Source organism: Tenrec ecaudatus, chromosome X (assembly GCF_050624435.1).
Source record: "Tenrec ecaudatus isolate mTenEca1 chromosome X, mTenEca1.hap1, whole genome shotgun sequence".
Classification (NCBI taxonomy): domain Eukaryota; kingdom Metazoa; phylum Chordata; class Mammalia; order Afrosoricida; family Tenrecidae; genus Tenrec; species Tenrec ecaudatus.
Genome location: NC_134548.1, coordinates 91,232,953 through 91,246,444, shown reverse-complemented (window position 1 = coordinate 91,246,444; position 13,492 = coordinate 91,232,953). Strand labels below are relative to the sequence as shown.

The 13,492-nt window shown below is 39.3% G+C and overlaps 1 protein-coding gene and 1 pseudogene across 2 annotated transcripts in view; one reads left to right on the top strand and one right to left on the bottom strand.

The window, feature by feature from the left end:
* Positions 1-918: 918 nt before the first annotated feature.
* CHM (CHM Rab escort protein) overlaps positions 919-13,492 on the top strand; it is a 216,316-nt gene continuing 203,742 nt past the window's right edge. The window contains exons 1-2 of one of the 2 annotated variants that reach the window (XM_075538794.1): positions 970-1,037; positions 1,621-1,677. In XM_075538794.1, coding sequence (XP_075394909.1) covers positions 989-1,037; positions 1,621-1,677 — 106 coding nt within the window. In that variant the 5' untranslated portion in view covers positions 970-988. Of the gene's footprint in view, positions 1,038-1,620; positions 1,678-13,492 lie in introns of both variants that reach the window. The other variant, XM_075538795.1, reaches the window with a different exon arrangement.
* Positions 8,972-13,170, bottom strand: LOC142434610 (succinate dehydrogenase [ubiquinone] cytochrome b small subunit, mitochondrial-like; annotated as a pseudogene).

Sequence of the window (13,492 nt, the reverse complement as noted above, 5' to 3'; positions counted from 1 at the left end):
CTCAAGGCAAACATTTTTTACTTGGTAAAATAAACTATTTGGTTTAAGGAGACAAAGTCAGCGGTTTGAAGTCACCAGAAACTCAATGATAGAAAGATAAATCTGTTTGCCTCCATAAAGATTTAAAGCCCCAGAAACCCAAAGGGACAATTCTACTGTGCCCTAAAGGCTCACTTTGAGTCAAAATTGACTTGATGGCAGTGAGGTTTTGATTAATGTTTGGTTTTAAGAAGACTTCAAGGGATATTTCTGGTTAAGGGTTTAAAAATTATTTTAGAGCAATCATTTTGGGGACTTACCCAGTCTCCAAGACTCCAGAAAATCTAGATTCTAAATTTTGTAATTCTGTTCTGCATTTCCCCCTTTTGATCAGTGTTCTTTTTATAAAATCTTTGATTAAATTATTAGTAATGGTAGGTAAGCACCATCCAATTCTTTTGGTCTAATGGCAAAGGAGTCAGTTGATCACTGAGGAAATTTGTCACACATCCCACTTTCTTACATCAATTGTATCAAGCACCTTTGTACATATGTTGCCATTATCTTTTTCAAAACATTTTCTTTCTACTTGAGCCCTTAGTATCAGCTCCTCTTTTTTTACCCCTTCCTCCCCACCCTCCCTGCTTGTGATTTCTAACTTCTAACTTAGAGGCTAGCAGCCCAATGTGTAACCCACTTTGCCACCACGGCTCCTTAAAACAGCTAAGGGTTAACCAAGTCTTTTCACATTCATCCCAACCATTAAAATACAAATCAAATACAAAACACGAATACAAATCTCTTTCCTATTCCAAACAGCCAGCTTGAATGGTCTACAGCACAAAATCTGGGGAATCGAGTTTTCAACATTCGATGTAGCAGCCTACCGGGTTCCTCAATGACGAACTACAATACCCAGAATGCAATTTCCCCTTCCGCCTTCTACTGAGAATGCCTAAGTTGATTTCATTTCCACCAGCAGCAGTCATAGGATACGTTTCCTGTCAAGATGGCGAATAATCTCCCTTCGGAGTTTGATGTGATCATTATAGGGACAGGTATGTGTGGCCCTGGTATTTCCCTGTCTTAATATAGGGAGTCTGTTTCGTTTCTACCTTCCCTGCCAGTGGCGAGGGTTGGCGAGAAATCCCAGGGGTCGAGTGTGGGTGGGCAAACGTGAAGGAAGTGAGGTATTCTCGAGTCAGCATGGACTTGGCAGCTCCAGGGAGGGGCTTGGTCCCACGGTACTTAGAGCCATTTGAGTAGGGGGTCTATCTGGTCGATGCGGACGCTTGAGGTTGGTTGCCGTGGGTGATTTCTGTAATATCCGTAAAAGGAGGTGGGCTTGCGGAGAATCGGAATGACACTATGTTCCCTTCCTTTTTAAGCTCCAGGTTATACATATTCGGTTTTTTTCGCCATTTCATAGGACATTTTTTCGTGTATTTACAGGAACATAGGGTGTTGTACTGTTAAAAATTGCTTGGTTACAGCTTAATCCTCAGTTTTGCAAGAAAGACGCTCAGTTGTTACCCATGTACTTTTTATTTACCAGGGATAGGAAACAAATTTCTTTTCTTTTGTGCTGAGAATCCTACGAAATTTTATTTTGTTGAGGTAACCATTATTCCTGTTTTACAGTGCTAAAAGAAAACATCCTGCTTTCTACCATCCACTTATCCACTTATGCTACTTCAGGTGTGTGACCTTATTGTCCCCGTTGCTTTTCCTTCATTTATTCTCCATGCTTTGGGTGGAGCCATAAGCCACTCCCCATTGCAAGTTCTAGTTGACAGATTTCACTTAACAACATGTAGCAGAGTACAAACAGTGTAAATTGACATTTTGTATTTCTTAGCGGGAGTTTAGACAGAGTGCAAAGGCTACTGAATGGGGTTTCCTCCAGCTTTCAGAATGTGGCAAGCTGGAGAAGCTCTGGAGGATCAGGCCCTGCCCACTGTGTTAATGAATTCAGTTCCTTGTCTTTTCAAATTAAAGGAGCAGCAATATTTCCAGGATGGGAGTAAAAAGAATAGCTACTTTAAAAAAATGCTTATTATTTTGTAGTCTATGTGATAAGTACAAACCTTATGTAATTCTCACCACAAACTTGTTAAAAAAGGGCTTGATCATACAGCTGGCAAACTTCCAAAGACCTATGCGAAGGGGCCATCTGAGAAGGAAAATCAGTGGTTTTGACCTTCAGAGTTATCCTAGATGAGTAGAGATCATTTGGGAAACATCGTTCTAGAATTTGCTCTACTCTTACCTTGCTGTATGGCTTTGTGAAAGGCCAAGAATTGAATCTCTCTGAGCCTCACATGTTTATGAGTATAGGGAGACGAAAGCAATAACCTCTAAAGGGTTGTCTAACTGAAAACCTTTCTATACTGTTTACCAAGGCAATTTTTCTCAGAACAACAGGAAAATACTATTCCCAACATGAAAACAACTGCAGGTACAGAAAACCTGGCTTTAGTTGCTATGAATAGAAATGGGATGAGAACTGGAAGAAACAAATCAAATATTTATTTATTCTCTCTATTCTATCCTAAAAGTGATGGGAAAAAAAATCTCAGAATAGTTACTATATCATACTTGCTTCCTTTCCCCCCTAAGAACTTGGGGTGTTTTGATTTTAGTTAGAGATTTTTAGTGATTTTAAGAGATTCAAAAGTTTTGGATAGAAAATTTTGTTTATAGGTATGCTTATTCTTATAATGAAACACTGTTACTCCTGGCAACAGATATTTTGTCTACTTGTGCAGTTCAAAATATGGAACTCTTCCTGTTGACATCTGTTGTGCTAGAGGTGGGAAAATTGAAACAGGGCTATAAGATATATTTTGGAAAAGACTAATTTTAGGCTTCTATAGTATAATATTATTTCTTTATAGTTAATTATTTGAAATTAATCTTAAAAGTTAAGTTTTTTGTGTTCCTTAATGGTGACCCATTCTAGATTTTATCAAGCACATACCGTAAATTTACCATATAAAATGCTTATAGTTATTTGAAAAGTAGAAAATTTGAATAAAAGATATATTTCTAAATATCCCAATCATTACTTTAGTTGGAATTATTTTTAATATGTTTGGAGTACATTTCTTGTGAAATTGCTGAAATTTACCACTGCTTTATAAAATGAACTAACTTGAATCATATATGGGAAGAGCAGGGTTTTATGTCTTAAGTTTTTTTTACAAAAGCAGAATTAATTATCCATATAACAGAAACACAACAGAACAGGCTATGAAGTATAATTTTTCTTTTACCAGGTTCAGTTAAAATGTTATCAAGAGACAAATGACCTACATCAAATAAAGTCATGAGTATAAATTTTGACTTTTGTCAACTTGTATTTTTTCCTATTCTTTGATACTAGATGAATACTTTTCCTTAAAATTATATTTTAGAGAGATTATGAATAATGTTTTTTTTAGGTAATCCCATTTCCTTCTGATCACAAAATATAGGAAATCTGTGTTGAATACTCAAATGTATAGGAATAAGATAAAGTACTGAGGAATGAGGGCCAATGGAATTTGAAGGTATATTCCATTGTTGTTCAGTTGATTCAAACTCATAATGTTATAGGACAGAGGAAAACTGCTCCATAGGATTTCCAGGACTGAAATCTTTATGGAAGCAGTCTGCTGCTTCTTCTGCAGGACATCTGGTGAGCTGGAACTGCCAACATTTTGGATTACAGCTTACCTCTTAACTACGGTGCCATGAAGGCACTTTAGTTTCAAGATGGAATATAGAAAAGATAGGTGATAAGTTTCTAGAAAGTGGTATTTTAGCTTGGGTGCATGTACAGTTGTCACTTTCTGGATATTGGCATCTAAAAAGTTATTTGATAATTTTGTAGATTTTATAGAAATAATGGCTTCAGGTGAAAAGTAGTCCCAGTAAGGTAATTTTAGAAGTGACTTATATAGTAGTCTGTGATCTGCAATCTATAGCAGAGCCAACAGTTTAATAGAAGTGAAGGCAAGATGGAAGATATAAGAGGAACTCTACTTCTTTTCTGAGTATGATAATTTGTTGCAATGACCACACAGAAATCACTGATAAATTTACAGTTATGGGAATTTCTTAGGGTAGTTAAACAGGATACCAAAAGTCAGGCTCAGTAAACAGTAAGGATATAGTCATTGGTCCAAGGCAGCCCCTCTCCTCAGCCACCAGTCAAGTCACTCTCTTGTCCTCAGCATTTCAGACATGTGGTCCCTTGACCTCTGCCTCCATGTTCCAAGAAGTCAGCTCATTGTTCCTTCTCACAATCTCCTGGTCTTCTTGTTGCTCTTCTGTTCTGTGTCATGGTAGGCTTGTTTTAGCCTCTGGTCTTGGCCTGGTTCCTTTTCTTTGTCCCATGGTCTCTGTGCTGCAGCTTCTGGTCTTAGCCTCTGCCACTTCAGACAGATCTGGAATGTGCTCTACTGGTAGCTCTTTGCAGTGCGGTGAAATGTTTTAATATGGCTCTTCTATCCATGTCTCTGTATCTCCCACCAAATTATTGGGTGGGACCATGCAAATAGGATATGTTTAACACTAATAAAGGGGACTGGTCAGTTTTAGTTACCACCCCTTTAGCTGTAAGCATGAGCTATCTTTGAAGCAGGAACATAGAAATCCTAGGACCATCAGAAGTAGAGCAAGTTTGAGATCTTTGTCTGTTGTCTAATGTGACAGAGACCGAGACCAGAGACATCAGAGGCTGAGGCAAGGAGACTAGGAAACAGAACACAGGACCAGCACTAAGAATACTAAATCAGGAGGCAGAGTAGCCAGCTGACTTCCTGGCCCACAGAGGCAGAGGCCAAGGGACCATCATAGTTTGCTAATTGCTAAGGAGAGCAGTTGCTGTGGATTAATGACTATAGCCTCACTCGTTACTATTTCCAGTTTGTGATAACTTCCCTAAGCCCAACCCCTTACCCCCATTTATCCACAGTATTGTCTATGAGTTCTGTGTGGCCAGTACAATGAATTTTTGAACCAAGCACAGAAGAAAGAGCCCTTGGAGGAACATTTGGTGTCAGAAATAGGTAAAGAAGGATAGGGGGTAGAGGCATATCTGAGACATTTTCCGGAAACCAGAGGAGGTCAGATATGGGTCACCCTTTCATGCCATGTATGCACTCTTCTTCCAGTGGACCTGGAATTTTCTGTGCTTCCCACATACACAGAGTAATGGCTTTGATGGAGACATGTTTGTTTGTTTTTTGCCAAGAAGATAAAGCCACATATTATAATGCTATATGCCAAAACTTAGAATTTGAAAGCCCTATCTAAAAGCATATCTGAAAGGAAAAGCCCCCAGGGAAAATTCAAGCCTCAAGTTACAATCTTGAAGGACTCATTAAGTAAAATATTGAGTGATATAGGTAGCATCAAAAGCAGGTGGAAAGAATAAACAGAGTCACTGCCTAAAAGAACTAGTTGACAGTATATCCTTTCGCGAGGTAGCATATGAGCAAGAACAAATGGTGCTGAATGAAGGAGTTCAAGCAGCACTAAATGCATTAGCCAAAACCAACCAGGAATTATGGAATACCATTTGAAATGTTTCAGCAAGTTGATGAATCACTGGAAGCACTCACTGGTCTATGCTAAGAAATTTGGAAGACAGCTACTTGGCAAACTGATTGGAAAAGATCCATATTTGTACGCATTCCACAGAATGGTGACCCAACAGAAAACTTTAAACTATAGGACAATACCACTGATATCACATATAAGTAAAATTTTGCTGAAGATTATTCAACAATAATTGAAGCAGTATACTGATAAGTAACTGCCAGCAGTTCAGGCTGGATTCATGAAACAAGGGATGTCTTTGGTAATGTCAGATGGATCTTGGCTCAAAGAGAGATTACTAGAAAGATGTTTACTTGTGTTTTATTGACTATGCCAAGGCATTTGACTGTGTGGACCATAATAAACTATGGATAACCTTGAGAAGAATGGGAATGCCAGAACACTATTTTGCTCATGAGAAACTTGTACATAGTTCAAGGAGCAGTTGTGTGAACAGAAAGGGAATACTCCATGTTTTAAAATCAGGAGAGGTGTGTGTCAGGGTTGTATCTTCTCATCATACTTACTTACTTTGTATGCTGAGCATATCATCAGAGAGACTGGCTTATAAGAAGAAGGATGTGACATCAGAATTGGAAGAAGGCTTGTTAGCAACCTGCACTATGTAGGTGACACAACCTTGCTTGCTGAAAGTGAGGAAGACTTGAGGCACTTGATGAAGATGAGGGATTGCAGCCTTTGGTATGGATTATAACTCATTATAAAGAAGATCAAAATCCTCACAACTGGACCAGGAGGTCCAAGATAAGTGGAGAGAAGACTGAAGTTGTCAAGAATTTTGTCTCGCTTGGATCCATAATCAGTGCTCATGGAACAGCAGTCACGAGATCAAAAGACAAATTGTATTGGGTAAATCCTACTGCCCAAGACCTCTGTAGAGTATTGAACAGCAAGGATACCTCTTTGTGGACTAACATGCACCTGACCCCAGCCATGACATTTTCCATTGCCTTATATGCATGTGAAAGTTGGACATGAAAATAGGAACACTGCAGAAGAATCATGTTTGAACTGTGGTGTTAGAGTAGAATACTGAAAGTACCGTGATCTGTCTTAGAAGAAGTATGGCCAGAATACTCCTTAGAGGCAAGGACGGGAAGACTTTGTCTTAAGTGCGTTGGATGTGTTGTCAGAAGAGATCAGACCTTAGAGAAGCTCTCATGCACAGTAAAGTGCAGCGGCGGTGAACAAGAGGCAGGCCCTCGACAAGATGAATTGACAAGGTGGCTGCGACACTGGGTTGAGGTGTGGGGACAATTGTGAGGTTGGCACAGGAACATGCAGTTTTGTTCTGTTGAGCACAGGATCACTGTGGGTCATAACCCACTAACAACAACATGACTTTTCTCTTTCAGCCAACCATACCCCCAGTGAAACAAAGGGTGATGACTTGTTTTATACCCTCTATTATGGTAGACACTTAATTCCACTTTCATGCTGGTCCTTAGCATAGCAGAGAACTCCTTCCAAGGGGGATGGATAATAACCACAGGCATAGAGAATAGAATTTATAATACATCACATAAGGGATTATGGCTAGCATGGCCATATTAATTGACCGCACCTTATCTATATTAGCTCCTTTTAGGATCTGTTTGAGATTTCTGACTTTCACATCCCCCAAGCTGTTCTTACCCCTACATGGACATTTTAGTGTAATCCCCTTGCTTTTTGCAGGCCGTATGGAGATCTAGTCTGCATCCTCTTCCTTTTAAAAGCACCCCTTTGACATTTTTCCCTTATGATCAAATGTGCAATAGGCTAGGTTATTATTTTTTTCCTGCAGAAGATAAACACATAGATCCTTGTTGGTGTAGGAGTTTTAGTACTAAAGGTTATAAGGTTGCTGTGAGTTGGCATCAACTTGATGATTTATAACATTATTATTAATGATTATGGGTAATTAAGCGATTAGATAACAAGGAAGGAACACTGCCCCTGTATCTTGACTACTTTGTTGGGTGATGCTAAGTATCGTATATGAATACATGTGGCAGCATGGTTTAAGGGTAATTTCATGTCTATACAATTTGGGGGAATTGTATAACCTCTTGGGATTGTAGCTCTCCTGGAAAATGAGAGATTTGAATTAAGGGATTTATAATACAATATTCTACTAGCATGGAAATTTAGCATTGTGTCTATATTCTTATAACCCTGTACCATTTAGAAAAGGTTAAATTCTGTTCCACGTAGTCTTTTTAAGAAGCCAAGTCAATATTCAATGCATTTGAGAAAAATGTCAAAGTGGCTGCTAAAAAATGTTTGTTTTTTAAAAAATAAGCTTCATTTACTAGGCAAGGCAACATAGGTCATAAAGCACCATTTGTTGATGTTGACAGGTAATTTGAACAGCAACTCCTTGACTGTAGTGTTTATTATGATTGTTTTGCAGTAGCTTCACTTCTATAAATATTGGTAGATAATAATACTGATATTTACCCAAATGCCTGTTTGTGGGAGACACTATTCCAGAATCTCATGCAATCCTCTTCTCGGATGCCTGTATATTGTTGCAACAAGATGTCCATAGTTCTTCTGCCTGTGTTTCCAAATGCCCATGCCCCTGTTTTCTAGAAAGGCAATCTTTGGTTTAGGGGGTTAAGCAATGGTCGCCGACCTCAAGTTTGACAGAGCCTAGCAGCTGTTCCCAGTGAGGAAGATGAGGCTGTCTGCATCCATAGATTTGCCGTCTTGGAAACTCTGGTTTTTTTTTTTGCTTCACAATTTTATATTTGTTGAGAGATCAGCGAAGAATATTTACAGGTTAACATTCAATTTGGACTCAATAAGAATTTAATACATCTACAAGACAACCTCTTCTCTCATTGGAACTTCTTATATTCAAAATTTCCCCAAGTTCTTACTCTTGGGACTGAGAAATTAATAATGTGAGATTACCAAAATTCTCTAACTTTAAACTTACCCTAGGGCATCAGTAAGAGGTTTCAACAGAACAGAGAGCAGAGTTTTCAACAATTAAGCATAGTTTAACTTTCTGTTGAATCTTTAAGAGTTAGCACTCTTGCCCATTTTCCATCATTCCCTGAACAAGCATAGAAGACCTTTAAGCATAATGTGCTGATAGTAACACACTGAATCCTCGCTTAGAGACTATCCAATTAAAAGGCAAGGGCTCATATACCTTTTGTTATACTGTGAGTTTGGGGAGTAGTTAGGAGTTAGTTCTATTATAATCTCACAAGAAAAGGGAACTCAGTCTACTTCATGAATACATTCCTTACACTTTTTCCTAGTCATATGGTTCTCTGCAGGTTTAATCTTTGGACATATCTGGTATTTCCTCCTTATTGACAGGTGAATGGCATAACACAGCAGAGGCAAAGAGGTGTACAATCAATTTTTAGGGTATGAAGTAAAAAAGTCAGAGCTTCCATAGCATGGCCACAGCTTTGCAGATGCCGACGTCGTGGTAGGTGAAGTAACAAAGGCCAGCAGAGGTCACGGCTGAGAGTGCCAACAGGCCTGCCTTGGCAGCTTTCTGGGAAGCATCCCCATGGACATTGTCCAGTGACCATGAAGCGTGAGGGCTGCTGCCAGGGAGTAGTCCATCGCTGAGCAGGGATTCAAATAAGCAGCTGGAAGCAGGCCCAGGAGCAAAACACTGACCACTCTCTCACCAGTCCAGTGGATAGATGCAGCCTTGGAGCCAGCGTGGTGACTGGGGGACAGGTGGATGTGCTGCACTCCCGGAGTAGAGCGGTCCTGGAGAAATGCTGAGGCAAGCGCAGGTCTGACCACTGGGGTTCGGTGGAACAGAGCTCGGGCTCATGGGGCACCACAGAAGATGCTCAGCCTCAACCCCCCCCGCCCCCCGCCCCCTGCCATCACGTTTCCTAGGGCCCAAGGTCACCCCTGGAAATGCTTGAGAAGCAGTTGTACTTTGTCCTATTAAAAAAGCCAGACTAAATAATAATAATTTATAAATTTTCAAGGGTTCATGAGGGAGGGGGACAGGGAGAGAGGGGGGAAATCAGGAGCTGATACCAAGGGCTCAAGTAGAAAGCAAATGTTTTGAGAATGATGATGGCAACAAATGTACAAATGCGCTTGACACAATGTATGGATTGTGTTGAGTTGTATGAGCCCCCAATACAGGGATTAAAAAAGAACAAAACAAAACCCAGAAACCCAGACCCATTGTCTTTCAGTTGGTTCTGAGTCATAGTGATCCTATAGGATAGAGTAGAAGCACCCTTTTGGGTTTCTGAGGCTCTTAACCTTTTAGGAGCAGGAAGCCGTATCTTTCTGTCTTAGAGCTACTGGCAGAGCAGAACTGCTGACCTAACAGGTAGCCCACACATCTTCAGAGTTCCCATACACTGACCGATAGGGTCACTGAGTTGGAATCAACTCAATGGCAGTGAGTTTTTTTTTATGTCTAGAAAGGTCTAGCCATCTGCTTCCTAAAAGTTACAGCCGTGGAAATCTCATCAAGTACAGTTCTACTCACTTTCATGGGGTCATCATGAGTCAGAATCGATTCAATGGCAAATGGTTTGTTTTATGGATCTCTCTATATAATATATATAATGTAAATTGCAAGATGATACCTATTTGTGCATTATGAAATGACCCTCAACATTAAAAAAATAACATCTTAGAAATCATTACATGTAGTGAGATTGAATATTATTTTATAAAACACATTCCATATATGTATAATTGAGTACTGTTATCTATATATATCTACTTATAAATCTATCATCAAGCTATCTATCTACCTATCTTTATCCCACTATAGGCTAAGGCCAGTTTTAAAATCTAGAGATTTTTCATAAACTGAACAACATAGTGATTGAGAATCAAATGTTATTTTCAAATATCTTGTTTAAAAAATGGTGGCCTAACATCCATATGTTTAGTTACTTAAACGCTTGTCATTTGGAACAGTGCATGGCTCTGGAATCAAGTAGATTGGGTTTGAGTCTCAGCTCTGCCTCTTGTGCTACTGCAGCCATGTTCCTTAGCCTCTCTTAAGCTTCAGTTCTCTCATTTATAAACAGGGATAAACATCACAGAACCATGTTGGGAATTCAAGGAAATGATTCTGTAAAGTTGTAAGTGCTCAGAAAATTATTTTTAAGGCTCATAATGCCCTTCTGAGATTTTTAGAATCATCACTATTTCCTCCTTAACTTGCCAGAGAGGGTTCATAGTTTCTATGGAGATCAGTGGAGAGGGGTATTAGATTCTTTTTCTAGTTAGCTCCTTGATAAGAAAGACTTGTGTATCTTTTACCAAGAATTCGATCACATTCCTCATCTGGTGGTTTATAGATTTTCTTTTTTTTCCTGTTTTGCTCCTCAGCTTGCATTGATCATTTGTTTTGCTTGCAGGTTTTGGCCACATTGGCTATTTGTGTAATTTGGGGCGTAGTTGAAATTCTTGTCAATATAGAAAACAGTCAAAGGCTTAAAGAAAGCACACACATTTTGCTCTTCTGAAAACATACAAAAACAATGAAGCAAGCTAATAACACCAACAAAATAAAATAGAGAAAAACCTCAGTTTCAAAGAAAGCAGAAATTATTAAAATCTAGAAGAACTTTAAAATGGGTTAATAGGTAAGGTCTTAAATTTTAACCTAATTACATCTGTCACAATCCACTTTCCAATTCACTCTACATGATAGCAAGGCTATTAACATCCTGGGTCTGTGGTCAGAGGATTAATCGACATGTATTTCCCCTTCACTTTTTTTAAAACCTGAAACAACTTTTCAATGGGTCAAATGGAAATCAAATAAGATAATACATTTTAAACTATCTACTATAATCGCTTCTACAATGCTCTTTGCCTGATAACAAGTATATTCACATCCTTTGACTATGGTCAAAGGGCTGTCACCAGAGGCTTACTCTGTGTGGGCATTGTAAGTGGATTTTTGGCTTCCGCTGTTGTCCATAGCCTTATGCAAACTGGGTGTTCACAATTTAAGTTGTTATACCATTCCCTCTATCAGATTTGAATTCTGTTGTTTACAATCCTTGGATCACACAGGCAGGTGTGCTTCTTCCAGGTGGACTTAGTTGACACCTCACTTGGCTACTTGGTTGAAGACCCAAGAAACTATTCTTTTTTAAGAAGCTATTCTTTCTGTGAGCTGGGCACCATCTAATTTCTTCCCCATATTTTGCTAGATCACCCATATCTTGTTATCTCTTCATGAGGGCGAGTGTCAAGCAGGGCCATGTAATAAGAACAAATTGGTTTTAGATTTGGGCTAGAATCAAATGCGAGCCCAGGACCCCTTCATATATCTATGATTTATGTATGAGGCGGTACCCCCCAGAAAACAGGAAAAAAAAACCCTCTGGGCGGAGCTTTTGTGTACGCATTTTCCTGCTATTGAGCATTGAACAACTAGCTCTGCATTAGTGCACTCAGTGGTGTCACCTGGGAAGGTTCTCTCTGGTCACAGTGAATTTTTTCCATAAGAGCAGTTTCACTCGAACCTCGTTTTTTTTGTCATGATGGATTTAAGAGAATAGCGTGCCACTGTGAAATTTTAATTTCTGCTCAGGAAAAATGCCACAGAAACTGTTGTGATATTGAATACAGCTTACAAGGACAGTGCAATGGGGGTAACTCAAGTGTACAAGTGGCTTTCTCATTTCAAAAAGGGTGAGATGTTGATTGATGACAAACGTCCTCGTTCTAGGAATCTGTCGACTTCCCAAATGAAAATGTCAACTCTCAGTGCATTTGGCGTTTGTTCCACCAGGTCAGACTGTTAATCAAGCTTTCTTTTGAGAGGTTCTGAAAAGATAGCAGAACAGTGTGTGACCAAAAAGGCCTGGTTTGTGGCAGATGGTGGACTGTTTTTGCCACCACGACAATCCACCTGCTCACACAGCCCTCTCGATGTGCCAGTTTTTGGCAAAAAACGCACACCTCTTTTGCTCCATGCACCTTACTCCCCTGACCTTGCTCCGTGAACTTCTTTTTGTTTCTGTGAATGAAGAGGGATTTGAAAGGACAGCGATTTGATAACATAGAAGAGCTGAAGTAAAAATCGAGGGATGGGCTGTCAGCTCTTTAAATAAATGACTTTGAAAAATGTTTCCAGTAATGGAGTCACAGATTTGACAACTGTAGTAAGTGTAATGGAGAGCACAGATTTGACAACTGTAGTAAGTGTAATGGAGAGTACTTTGACTTTGAAGGTGGTAAGGTTGATTTAAAAAAATTAAATACATAGTTCTGTGGGGATAAAAAAGGTTTGTGTGTGTGTGTGTGTGTGTGTGTGGGTACCCCCTCATATGTATGTATGTATATATATAAACTGGCTTTTCAGATGGCAGTACATGAATTGTTGACTTGTACAGATATATTTACACAAATAATAGGGGTTAATGATAGGACATAACTTTCAATAGCAGTCATTCACAGAGACAGAACAATTCCCATCAGACTAATACATGTAACAAGGCAAGCATAGTATTAAAATGTCAAATGTATGGTAGTCCCAGGCTAACCATTCATTGAGTACCCTTAAAGCAAGAGATCTGAGCCAAAGTCCAAGGACCATCAATTCCATAACCTTGAGATAGCAGCCATCCATCTGCTGCTGCTTTCACTAGGGCATTTCAGCCGTAAGTCCAAGGGAGCATGTCCGCTCCTTAAATCCACTACAGGTGAGTTTGAGGTAAAGTCCAGTTCGCTGGCTGGGGATTCCACATAGAATCCTTCTGTTGTGGCCTATGAAGGATGTTATACTCAACATCTTTTAATATTAATTTGTAACCTAAACAAATACTCCATAGCAGTTCTCCTCAGGTACATTGTTACTTTGAAATTAGATCTGGTTCAACTTTCCAACTCTTTAGACTCTTTCTTAAATGATTGGGTAACCAATTAACATATTTGTTCCCAGTTTCTT